This window comes from Cibotium barometz, chromosome 1 (assembly GCF_041138505.1).
Source record: "Cibotium barometz isolate CiBa-2024 chromosome 1, ASM4113850v1, whole genome shotgun sequence".
In the NCBI taxonomy this organism is placed as follows: domain Eukaryota; kingdom Viridiplantae; phylum Streptophyta; class Polypodiopsida; order Cyatheales; family Cibotiaceae; genus Cibotium; species Cibotium barometz.
In genome coordinates this window covers 73,554,742-73,567,642 of record NC_141046.1, presented here as the reverse complement: position 1 = coordinate 73,567,642, position 12,901 = coordinate 73,554,742, and the positions used below count along the sequence as shown (strand labels likewise).

Sequence of the window (12,901 nt, the reverse complement as noted above, 5' to 3'; positions counted from 1 at the left end):
AGTTGTGAGCTTTGTTAACACGTTTTGTGTTTTGTGGGTAGATTGACATTGTTTTGGTCATTCACACGCTATGTTTGAGGTTCTCACATGTGACGTACGTGTCATGGTGGATTTTACTCATACGCCTTGAGCTTCCTTGGTGATTTTTCATGCGTGTGAGGTGTACCACATATATTGATGCATTATTTGGGCTTGTTCACATGCGATGTGCATTTTGTGCATTGTTAACCTTGATCCATGCACACTTTGGCATTGCTAGCATTTTCTCAGCCCTCCTTGCTCTCAGCCCATGAGCATTAGGAAAGTAGGCCGCTGAGGAGATAAAGGAGAAAGAGAGTTCAAAAAAAAGAGAAGCCACCAACGTGAGAGGAAACAAAAGAGAAGAAGTTTTCTCACCTTTACTTTTTTTAAAGGTTTTTTTCTTTACACCTTTGGTCCAAACCACATTACTCTCTTGCCCACAACACATCTACTTGGGCCTTAGGGTTGTTTTGCATGCACCCTAGTTATTGTGTGGTGTGGGGGAATTATTCACACGCATTGGTGCGTTGTGAGCTTTGTTAACACGTTTTGTGTCTTGTGGGTAGATTAACATTGTTTTGGCTGTTCACACACTATGTTTGAGGTGCTCACATGTGACGTGCGTTTCATGGATTTTACTCACACCTCGAGCTTCCTTGGTGATTTTCCATGCATGTGAGGTGTACCACACATATTGATGCATTATTTGGGCTTGTTCAGGTGCAATGTGTATTTTGTGCATTGTTAGTCTTGAGTCATGCACACTTTGGCATTGCTAGCATTTTCTCACACTATTTGCACTTTTATAGCCTTGATCACGCACGTTACCACATTGTGGGCTTGTGTCACACATTTTGGAGATTTTGTGAGTTTGCTTATTCACCTTAGGGTGTGAATTCATATCATCATCTCGACATCATTTTGATAGTATTTCTGATTTTGATCATTGGAGAGCCGCTCATGCACTATCATCATGGCTCTATGATTGCTATTGTGATTTGCCTTCTCGTGTCATGTATTGCATATCTTTTGCCGCATTCACATATGCCTTTGGCATTTTGATGCTTAGACATCTACATCTTCACTTGCCACTTCTTGCTATTATGAGGCATCATATTCATACCAGTGTATTGGATGTTCAAACTTCATAGTTTGATGCCTAGTCATCTTCATATGAGCCAGATAGTCTAGGTGGTCCACACACGATGATTTCATCACTTCATTGCTTGGGTACATCGGCATGGATGGTTCGGTTTTGTTCGCGTGGGATGACTCTTCTTTTGGTGGACTTGGTTGAGTTTCCCCCACACTCTTGGTTCATCGTGATTATGTTTCTAATGAGGATGTGGAATACACCGACACAGATACTTATGATCATGATGATGTTCATGATGTAGCTATGGATGACTATATAGGTGATGATGATCATTCATGGGATACATTAATTAGTGAGTTATAGCATGATAGGGTTGGATCCTTGGAGCATGTTTACACTTTCGCTGCTATTGCAGCGGTGTTCGCATGGGCCTCGATAGCTTCTACGACTCAACCATGACATCGACTATCCATCATCTCATTGATTCTCATTTACCTATACCGACTCGTTCCTTGTATTATGATGGGGATGATGAGGGTGATGTTGTATTACACACACACACACACACACACATGATGACATTGATGTATAACACACACATGCACATAATCATAGTGATATACGTGCATATGATGCCATTGACATAGGCACATGATGATGATGTATGTGATAGTGATGTATGTGAGTCAGATCATGTGGGCATGATCTTAAGGGTGGAGATGGCAGTGAGCATACCGATCATAGACACTTCTATGCTTATCATCTTTCCTACGGATCATGTGGACACTCTAGTTGATTGTGGTGACACTCTAGTTGATTGTGGTGACACTCTAGAGAATAGTGTGCATTTGATCAATGATTTATCCATTAGCACATTTGAGGTTAGTGATACTCTGCATATGAGTGACACGAGACACCTATGAGCATAGACCTAACCTGATTTCCTAGTGCTAGATGCATCAGGCTATTCTTTCAAGATTTCTATCGGTGGAGATATCGTTGATACGACCACTACTCCTAGTATTCATAGCATTCCTAGTAGCATTCATGTGGATAAAGTTCTTGTATTTAAGTAGTCAGGGATAGTGCATGAGATGTTTCTAAGGTTGGATCTCGTAGGATATATCGTTATGATATAGGATACCACTACTCCTAGTATTCATAGCATTCTTGGCAGCATTCGTGTGTATAAAGTTCTTGTATTTGAGCAGTCAAGAATACTGCATGAGATTTTTCTAAGGTTAGACCTCGTAGGAGAGGGAGAGGTGGGATTGTGCATATGGATCTAGAGAGCTTTATATATTTGATTTAGACATTTTCTTAGATCCATTGATTAGGGAGGTTGACTTATCTTGGGATATAGGTTATACATGGATTCCATTGATTAGGGACACATACCATGATCATGATGATAACTCTAGAGATTATGAGGATGATATGATCAGTGATTTGATGAATGCTGCCACTTTCATCTCATGTGTGGATACACTATCAATATTCAATGATGAATGATGCTTATGGTGATCCTATTGATTATGTTTTTGCTTTGGAGGACCACACATATGTGGAGGATTTCACACATAAGGGCATGTTGCATATTTAGAATTGTGCATAGATACACATTGATGGAGTGGATCATGCCCCAAATGTGTTTCTTCGGCTTTCATGATTGTCTACATGACCGTAGTTTCTTTTGAGCTGGGACATTCATCTTCGGGTGCATCATATGTCACTTGGGATGTATGGTAGTTAATACCATTCCGATGCACTTGTGACATCTCATGGTCTTGATCTACATGGACCATTCGACATTCCAATTTTAGGAGTTTTGCTTCCATTTGGCGGATACCCTGTATGTAAGTTCCATGTTTTAGTCATAAGGATAGGCATATGAGCTATCCCTCGAACTTGAGCTTTCCTTTTGACCCAAGAGCTATTGTCACATTGGGTTTGAGGGTCCGTGATATATATAGTTCATTTATCTATTTGACCCAGGAGGATTCGTACCTAGCCTCATAATCGACATTGGCTTCTTATACTTTACTTTTTACCTTGGGGGATATTCAGCTACTTTCATCATCGATAGTTGTCTCTCACACTTTCCTTTTGATCTAGGTGGGAGATTGCTTAGCTTCATCATTGAGACGGGAGGCCCTCATCTTTTCCATTGACCCTAGGGAGTCATACTCCTCATGTTATGGTAGTTGGGTCTTCCATGACAGGCTTTCATACACATAGCCTTTTGTCTATGTTTGGTTTTTTTATGACCACCCTTTGATTTCAAGGACAAAATCATTATGGGAGGGAATGGTTTGTAATGAACTTTAGATTAGGTTTAGGACCATGGTCATGGGCTCAAGTATAAAATGGATCATTATTGTACCTTTTGATACCCTTTTGACATCTTATGATATTTGGTTATCTTGACACTTGGAGCCTCATCTCATGGCTTTCATACCTTGGTCTTTTGGAAGGCTATTTCCATCCTCTTTTGGTGGGAGGTTAACTCACGTAGGCATCATGGCAATTATATGAGATTATCTCTTTAACCTTATATTAATCCATGGTAATTATCCCATATCTCAGCTTTATGATCACTCCATTTCATGAACCTACATGTGTGAACCTATATACGTGAATCTATATATATGAGCATGCAGATATGAGCCTTGACAAGTGAGTCTAAAGACATGAACCTATAAATGTGAGCTAGGCAACAACACAAGGAAATAATATTTATGAACCACCCTAAGATCTGCATTCCAAGCACTAAGGACCTTTGATGTGAACCCTCGATCTAGATTAGTTGTTGTTAGAAACAATAATAGTGTCAACTGTAGCGTGTTAAATCATACTGCCTCAAACCCACGAAGCCTTTGATCCTAAGCAAATGACCAATACTCATAGTAGAGTACTCCCGTGTTAAGAAGGCTAGACTCCTTCGGATCCACCCCAAGTGAGGATCTTAAGAAGAAATGAGCTAATGAAACACATAACAAAACACTTGGAAACACGAGCCTCCAAGATCCTTCGAACTCTGGATTTACCAAATTGGCTCTATCAATAACCTATTTTTGGGCGCATCTCCAGTGAAGGAGTGGGAGGAACGGGACCAGGATAAACTCAAGGTTCTCTCCCATAGGACATTGTCAAACCATGTCCGATGCCATGATATTTCAAACATTTGATGTATCTTGAGTTGGTTTTATCCCAAGCATGCCATGATCAACAATCAAGAGCCTCCAAGGTCCTTCGAACTCTGGATTCACCAATTGGCTCACTTTAAAAGAATGCATTTAGCTGTTCCTCCGTGCATAAAGGCAGCTTGAGACCCACAACACTAGGGGCAGCGCAAAGAAACCTGCTCATAGCCTCAGCTACAATGAGGTACAGTAAAGGGGCGAGGGGATAGCCCTGCCTCACTGAACGAGAAATCTGAAAACGCTCACCGCACCCCCCACAAGCTAAAATAGTGCTATGAGCCTCCCTATATAGGCAAGACACCCCTCTGATCTAGTTCCTATTCCTGGGTGCAACTCCAATGAAGGAGTGGGAGGAGCAGGACTAGGTGAACCTTAAGGTTCTCTCCCACAGGACATGGTCAAACTATGTCTGATGCCATGATATTTCAAACATTTGGTAGATCTTGAGTTGGTTTATCCCAAGCATGCCATGATCGATAATTAGTCCAAGAGTTCCATTTACGTCAACGGGACAAGACTCTGTTGCTTATACCACTACATTCAATAGCAAGTACACAGTGCGCAAGCTGGAGTCCCATATGAGCCCATTATAGCACCTTTACCACGGAACCAAGTTATAGCTCTTCTCCATTTGGATAAGGAACATGAACCATTATAGCACCTTTACCACGGAATTATAGCTCTTCTCCATTTGGATAAGGAATATGAACCATTGGTAAGGGCAACCACAGTGAGCTTGCATTGCAAGCCTCAAGGCCAAGCTAGCAAAGGACAAGCGTTATTAGGGCAAGAGATCCCATACCTTGAAACAAAGGGTTTCATGCAACCACCTCCTTATAATCCCCCATCAATGATCACGTTTGAAATGGGAATGGGGGTTACAACAAGCATAGCACCTAGAGACTCAGAGTTGGGCAACACGAAACCAATCCACATCTTAAGGATGATGATGACCAAATTTTATGAAACTAGAGATCCCATTCAATGCCTAGAGAAGTTGGATTAAATTGTGAGGCCAAGGGACTGAATGATGATTCCACTAAGATCTACTCATTCGGACTTTCCCTTGAAGGCAAAGGAAAAGCCACAACTACTTTGAGGTCTTGAGACACACTTTCAGAGTGACTATGGAGCCAAATGGAGCCCTATTTCTTAGATCTATAACCTCAAGCGCTAGGAGGAGGGAGAAACAATCCAAGATTACATTGCTAGAATCAAGTATCTACATATGAGATGTAACATGTGAAAGATTGGACAATTTATCACTTTTGATCAATTTATAATCAGTCAAAAAGGGCAAAAAGATTTATCACAACAGGATTCACGACCATATTTACAGGTCTAGCTAGGCACTATATCTCTACTACCTCTGCGAGGTTATTAGACCTAGCGTAGATAAAATGTAAGACAAGGATGTAGAAGTCATCCACCCAAACCAAGAGATAGGGGACGCATCATCCAAAAACTCATCGACCAAGAGTTGGTAAATTTACTAAACTGTTTAGGCTAGTCGTCGTGGCTCGTAGTATGAGCCCCAACATGTATTCCCACAAAGAGTTATGGTTTGGTATGCAATTTACTGTTAGAATCTTATAAGTGTAGAATATCTTGAACCAAGGAGGAGTCCACATAGCTAAACCTGAATCAATTGATTGAACGGGGATTTAAGATCCCACATAGCTGAACCTAAACCCAAGGATGATGATAAACCATGCCCTATAGAGCACCCTCCCCTCCGCGGCTCCCTCCATGGCCAAAATTAAAGGACATCAAAAAGTGCTTATGAATAAGCTAGGAACTGTAACCTTAAAAGCGACTAAATAAATGAACTGTTATCAATTTTGTATAAGGGCCTATACAAAAAAACTTGTTAAGAACGCTGCCCCTCTTCTCTCAAAAGCATAACCATTATAGAAACTACAATTCTTCTCATTCCAATCCTTTGTTTGTAAAATTCACATCAACTTTGCAAGCCGAACCTATAAATTGAACTCACCACAAAAGACCACACTGCATGTGAACAAACAATAAGGTCACCACATTATGGTAATAGGATTATCCGGTAACAATGAATGTAGTGCCATGACCAGTGCCGATAGCAAGCTTGCAGTAGATGTGGCAATAGTTATAAAAGAGCTTTGGAATAAACTTGTCTTCGAAGAACTGAAGCAGCGACAACCTGGTAATCTAGATAGATAAATGGGAAAGAATTGCCTTACAGACGTGTCTTATAAAGAGGACTCTCTACTGCACTTCGTTATGGTTCATGAGCGCGTAAATTTCACATAAAATTAATCGAAGGGCAGGTCCACTGCTACGGGTACCCTCTTTTGGGAAAAGATGGCGACCAATGAACAGAATCATTACACGTTAAAAGAATCTTGAAACAATTGATCTAATGATTACATCGGCGTTTGCCTCGCCTCCTCTTCAGCTCGCCTCCAAGCAGCCTTCACAAACAAGCCCCATTGAAGTTAGCCAATTTGCAATAGGAGAGACATAGGGATTTCAAAAAGCCAACTTGACAAGACATGAATAAGATTCGTTCGCATTTGTTTCAAGCCAGACCACCGGTGTACCCTACCCTGGCTGTCCTTTTTAGCGAGCCTTCAACAACATCTCTACATTTTTGGTAGGTAGGTACAGGGATAAAGATTGCCTACCAATGCCCCCAGGTAGCGCTTATAAGAAAGAGATAAACACCATTAACAATGCCTGATGTTTCCAGTGCAGCAAGGCCTACTTTTATCTATCAGCCCTGAAACTGGCTTCAAGTTACACCTTCAAGACCCCAGATGTGCTGGACAAAACCTCCTGAGTTTCTTCCCTCCTCACTGCTCACTTAAAGTCTTTTGTTTGTGAAGACTTGGACTTAAAAATCGTCCGTTCCACCCATCAACCTTGTATATATACACGGCGGTTATAATCCTCTCAAGCTTCTTTCGAGATTACCACCATCCGGTGCACACAATATACATAATCAAGCTACAACCCAATGAGATGCTATCAATGCCCTTCCATGGGTCTAACACAATGCAATGATTTTAACATAACTAACAAAGCATGATTTTCCCACTACACCAAGGGGCTTGACTTCCTGCATCAGCGGCAAATTTGATATTCATAAATATGTCCAGCAGTGGCAACAGGTAACCTTTAAAAAGTGGCTAAAGGGGCTGGTTTTTGGCTAATTTTTGAGGATTACAGCAAGGTAAATGGATTTGCATGTGAACAGACTGAGTTCTGAAGTCGTAAGATGCATTCATAGCTGACAACTTTCTAAAACGTAGTATCTAATTGCAGCAAGCATTTATTGTACTGTAAACCAATACTTGATAGAAAAAAATGAGTGATGAACCCAAGGTGGTCAAAATATTTACAGGGAGGGGTTTGTTTTTAAGTTAAGAAGCCGTATATATATATATATATATATATATATATATATATATATATGCAAGAGGAAGTTATTTATTGTAATTTCAGAGAGGGAGTTAAAAAGCTCAGAATCCAAATATATATACTTATTTATAAAAGGGGGGTAAACAATAGTGTTGAAAAATGGCTGAATTTAAAAATAGGGGTATTTTATTCATGCATGCTCGAATGTTACGTCGAACTAACACAATCAATTATGAACGTACTGGTACCACACAACCACACATTGAAAGAAATTTTAAACTGCCCTTGTGTTTCTGCCTCACATCTGTTTCATGCAAATTTGCATGGCAATGTTAATTCTGGTGCATGTGGCCCATGTGGCCAGCCATAAAACTAATGTTGAAATGCAGAAGACTACATGCTAACGGTTACTAATTATTCCCCGTGGTTCGATGTTAACCTGTTTGTTCTTAATGCTTAACATATTTATTGATCTGTTTCACGCAAATTTGCATGCCAATGTTAATTCTGGTGTGGCCAGCCGTAAAACTAATGTTGAAATGCAGAAGATTACATGCTAACGGTTACTAATTCTTCCCCGTGGTTCAATGTTAACCTGTTTGTTCTTAATGCTTAACCAACCCTGTCAAGACCAAAATATGCAAATCATAAACAGTAAAAGCAAAAGAATTCGATAGTATAGGACCTTTTATGTGGGATCAGGATGACTCCAGAACATACGATTAACGATATGACAAAGAAAGAGGAAGATTGGCTGGAAAGTACCTGTTCAATCTCCAATTTTGAGACATGACGCTTCAATGCGTTACCAAGGCTTAAACCTCCCCATGCATCTTCCATCTGTTTCTCCCTCAGTGACTTTCTTCGCGTACTTGATTTATCCATCTTGGTCTGGTTATTACCCACACTCAGTATTGCATCTTGCAGCATTAGGCCTCCCCAGGTGTTCTCCACCTGCCTGGGCTTAAGTGACTTTGCTCTTTGCCAAGAAGCATCTACAAGTTTTCCTGCACTGGATGTCTCGCTTTCCTCGAGTCCTACAAGACAGCTGTCTTCTGTGATTGATTGCTGAGTATGTAGCTTTGCTAGTGCGGTAGCGTCCTCTTCTTTGCTCATAGTACCTTCATTTAGCTCGTGCAAAGAGCAGCTTTCAGGATTGTCGCCAACTCCTGCTGGCCGTACAGCTGTAGAGATCCCTGACCTTGACAAATTTGCCTTCTCAATTTCTAGCTTCGATAGTCTTTTGACTAGTATTTCCCCCAAGCCTGCATCAAATTCTTGTTTGCTCTTCTCTACTTTCCTTGCTGGCAATTTGGATTCTTCTTGCGTCTTCAGTGCCTCCTGCTTTGCTATTTCAAGCCGGGACACGTGTTTAACAAGTATGCTACCAAGGTCAGGGATGTCTTCAAGAATCGGCTTTTGAATCTTTTTCATTGCAGAATTAGCAGATGGCGGCTGATTTGAAGCATCAGCTAGCTCACAAAACATTTTGCAAGATTCTTGCTTGGGGTTTTCTTGAAGATCCTCCGAAAGCAAGAAAGGACCAGAAGCAGAAGATTTTCTTCTCTCAACATTAGTACTGCAGACCTTTTCACCTGCTGCGATCTCCACTCCAGACACTTGTCCCATTGCAGACGCTCCTGACATGTTTAGAATCTTCTCCTTCGGCACACTTTTTACTAGCACTTCGTCCAAACCCGCATCGCACACAAGTTTGCTCTGCACTTTCCGGAATGGCATGCTAGAAAGTCCTTGCATTCTTAGCGCTGCTTGCTTCTCTTTCTCCAGCCTGGACACGTGCTTTACAAGGATGCTACCAAGGTCAGGGATATCGTTGACAGTCAGGGTTTGGCTTCTTTTCACATAGTTCGCTGCGTGTTTTTCCTGATTTGTTTCTTGTGATGGTAATGAAGTATTATTAGTTACCTCGCAAAGCATTTTCCTCGCCCCTTCACAGGAATTTCGGTTGTCTCTTTCAGCCCCCTTGCAGTTTTTGTTTTGCTCAGGAGGTTTCTTCAGAAACTCTGCTAAGCCTGGTGTTTCTTCGTCTGCAACAAAGTTGTACTTCCTTAGGCCTTTGGTAGGTGTTGTTCTTTTAGAGGCTTGAGCTGCAAGCTTTTCCTTCTCCAGCCTCGAAACATGCTTGACTAGAATCTGATCCAGGCTCTCAACCTGAGTTACCCTTTGACGTCCACCTGATCTCTTATCTACCTCCGTTTGTACTTGTCTGGTCGATTCCTTTGACGCTTGCACTTCTTTCTGGAGCTTAGATACATGTTTCACTAGAATGCTACCCAGATCAGAAGCTTCCTTGGGAGAAACTCCGTCCATTAGAGCTTCGAATTCCAAGAATTCTACCGCTGCTGAAGGTGTTTTCTCATTCAAATCCTGTTCCAAGCTCTGATCCTTTAGAAGTGCACTTAGGCCACGTGTTGCAACGATCTCAGCAAGGGAGGCACGGTGATCAGCACTAAGATCCGTTATCCTTTTTACGATCAGACTAATGAGAAACTGCTGAACCCTAGATTTGTCTGGACTCTTGCGACGAGGTTTTGGGGGACGATTCCCGGGTGGTGACCTCGCACTATCTTTTGACATTGATTCTTCAAAGCTACTCTCCCTTTCAAGCTCCAGCTCGCTTTGGCTCTCTGCTTCAGAGGATGTCTCCAGAGCACAGCTGGCCATGTATCCTGGATTTGTGCAGTCTCCATTTTTCTGGTTTACTTCAGATGGCAGATCCGATAAATTTTCACCGACGGAGCCAGGTAACCGAGAGAAATGCTCAAGAGCTACTTTGATAGCAGCTGTGACATCCTTGTCCACATCAAAAGCCGTGTCAAGAGAGGCGGTAACGGCTTCCGAAGCAGGCTCTCGCTCAGCCGGACCATTTTGGAGGATGACTCCATGCTTTTCCGCTTCAGCCAGAGCCACTGATGCTTTCTTCTCTGCCTTTTGCAACTCTAGGAGAGCTAATTTACAGGGTATTCTGTAGTGGCAAAACATAGGGAGAAATCAGAACCAAAGATTGGAGGGGACTGCCAATGAATTTGCAAAGACAGGGATCAGCAAAGTTAAACTCACCCTGCTAATTTGAGGATGCGGCACCAAGAAGCTTCGACTAGAGCACTCTTTCGCGCATCCATGGCCTCGGCTGCTGCAGCTTGAGCTGCAAGCTTCTCCCGTTCGATGCGTGACAGGTGCAGATTAGCGGCACCAAGCGTTTCATCCAGTGAAGCAACTGTGCCTTCCTTCTCCTGTCACGAGGATATAAACAAGCACACGTCCTTTATGGCTATTTCCACACACAAATATATATTGGTGAAACTGCAACGAAAAAGTAAGACGCCAAGAAAGCAGAGGAGCCTACCTGCAGCATTCTGATCTTACGCTCAAGGTATGACTCAGTTTTCTTTCTTGGAAACCAGCGTATAGGAGACTTCTTCCTGCAAGGGCTGCGCAATATGCGAGGGCTTGTCAACAGCACATGCGGCGAGGTGCCGATATCTACCGCTACCTCGGCCAGATGAGCCAATTTGCTTGTTCTTCCAACTCCCCTCCCGTTCATATGCTTTCCAATTCCTGCGGACGCTGCCCCTTTCTGAACCGAATGATAGCGGCCTTTGCTCCCTGGCAACAAGGAGACACTAGCCCTCAACGTAGTTTGTCTCTGAGACAACTGCTGCTGTTCAGAAGGTCCTGTAGCACTCCAGAGCCACGAAGCGCCATCGCACGTTTCAGCGGCAGGACCTTCCTCACTACCTGCTAAGGGAAAGTGCACTGCTGCTTCTGCATTTGCAGCTTCTATCTTCACGCTTGGAGAACTTCTTCCAGTTGAAGAGTTTTGAATCAGAACGCTCTTCCATATATCTTCATCTAGAGGTAAGCTGTGGTCCAATTCTTGACTTGCAGTTTCAGATCCTTGAATCACTTCGGGGCCAAGATTTTCTCCGTCTTCTGGGTTGAGTAAGACAGGCTTATCAACAACGGAGTTCGCAACGGCAGGAGAAAATGGAAAGGCAGTTTCCATCATGGGTGTCGGAAACTCTTGTCTGTTTTTATCACTGGCAATACATTTGATGGGAACCAATTAGGCTGAGATAGCAGGAGCTATGCGTCTGTTAATTGAACTATGCATCGAAAATTTACCGGCAGCAGTAAGACGGCAATGTGCACTTACCTGAGTGGCTGGGCACAGGACGGAGAAGCGGCATCATCTGCCTTCATTAGAGTATGGAGCACAGGTAACATTGACGTCCTACCAGTACTGCTGTGAAGATGAGCAAATTTCTGAAGACCAATAGAACAGCAAGCAGACCAATAGAACAGCAAGCGTGAAGGCTTTATAAAACTCACCTGCAATTATCTAGTCCTGCGTTCGCTTTTTGGTATTCGAATTCCTCCACCTGCTGCTGAGAATTCGGGACCGCTCTGAAGCATGTTGCTACTGTCCGTCATGAGAGTGAGAGGGAATAGTAACTCGTTTCAAAATGAACGTTCAACGGTCTGTTCACACCAACGGTCACAACTCCTCATTTTCAAAACGACTGACAAGTTACAATACACATTAAAATTTCAAATGCGGCAGGATATTTTTGTCTTAACTAAAAAGTTTTGTTTTATTTTAGGAGCCCTGCCTAGGGCAAACCCTAGTATGGTAAATTGCTCTAGCCTTCTCTACTTCTCTACTATATATTACAGGGCTCCACTTGTTGCATTTTTTTGAGGAGAAGGGTTCACCGCGTATTTTTTTGAGGAGAAGGGGTTCACCGCTATGCAGTGCCTACCAACCGCCGTCTTCTGAGGTTGCAGGGCACGTCGGATGCAAAGGGGCTCAAGGGGAATTGCCGCCAGTGGATATAGACGGTTGCAGGAAAATTCAAGTCACCACTAGCTACCTTGGTTTCAAATTCCCTCCTTCCCTTCTTTGTGCATGTGGTCTTTGCTGCATTCTGCCCTCCCTCCCCCCTGCACAATATAACAATCCACTCTGAGGCGTTCTCCTCTTACTCTCCCCCTGTAAAAAACAGGGACCAAGTTAGCATGAAACTCTCTCTCTCTCTCTCTCTCTCTCTCTCTCTCTCTCTCTCTCTAAACTAACTATTACGTTGTTTTTTTTAAATTGCAGGTTGCTGCACCGTTCTCTCGCTCTCCCCCTAAAAAAATCAAAACAAGGTTAGCATCT

At 42.6% G+C, this 12,901-nt stretch overlaps 1 protein-coding gene across 1 annotated transcript; it reads right to left on the bottom strand.

Moving 5' to 3' along the window:
* Positions 1 to 6,340: 6,340 nt before the first annotated feature.
* LOC147642397 (myosin-2 heavy chain-like protein) lies at positions 6,341 to 12,168 on the bottom strand. The gene is made up of 6 exons (XM_086806002.1): positions 12,073 to 12,168; positions 11,897 to 11,974; positions 11,087 to 11,780; positions 10,801 to 10,973; positions 8,485 to 10,705; positions 6,341 to 6,770 (listed from the first exon to the last, which is right to left on the bottom strand). Exons 2-6 carry the CDS (start codon positions 11,965 to 11,967, stop codon positions 6,723 to 6,725), a joined length of 3,207 nt encoding a protein of 1,068 aa, XP_086662128.1. The 5' UTR covers positions 11,968 to 11,974; positions 12,073 to 12,168; the 3' UTR covers positions 6,341 to 6,722.
* Between the last annotated feature and the right edge of the window lie 733 nt (positions 12,169 to 12,901).

Coding starts and splice junctions, on each gene's coding strand:
- LOC147642397 (XM_086806002.1), bottom strand. CDS start 11,967: ATGTTACCTGTGCTCCATACTCTAATGAAGGCAGATGATGCCGCTTCT. Junction 11,781..11,896: donor TCCTGTGCCCAGCCACTCAG/GTAAGTGCACAT, acceptor ATGTATTGCCAG/TGATAAAAACAGACAAGAGT. Junction 6,771..8,484: donor CAAAATTGGAGATTGAACAG/GTACTTTCCAGC, acceptor TTGTTTGTGAAG/GCTGCTTGGAGGCGAGCTGA.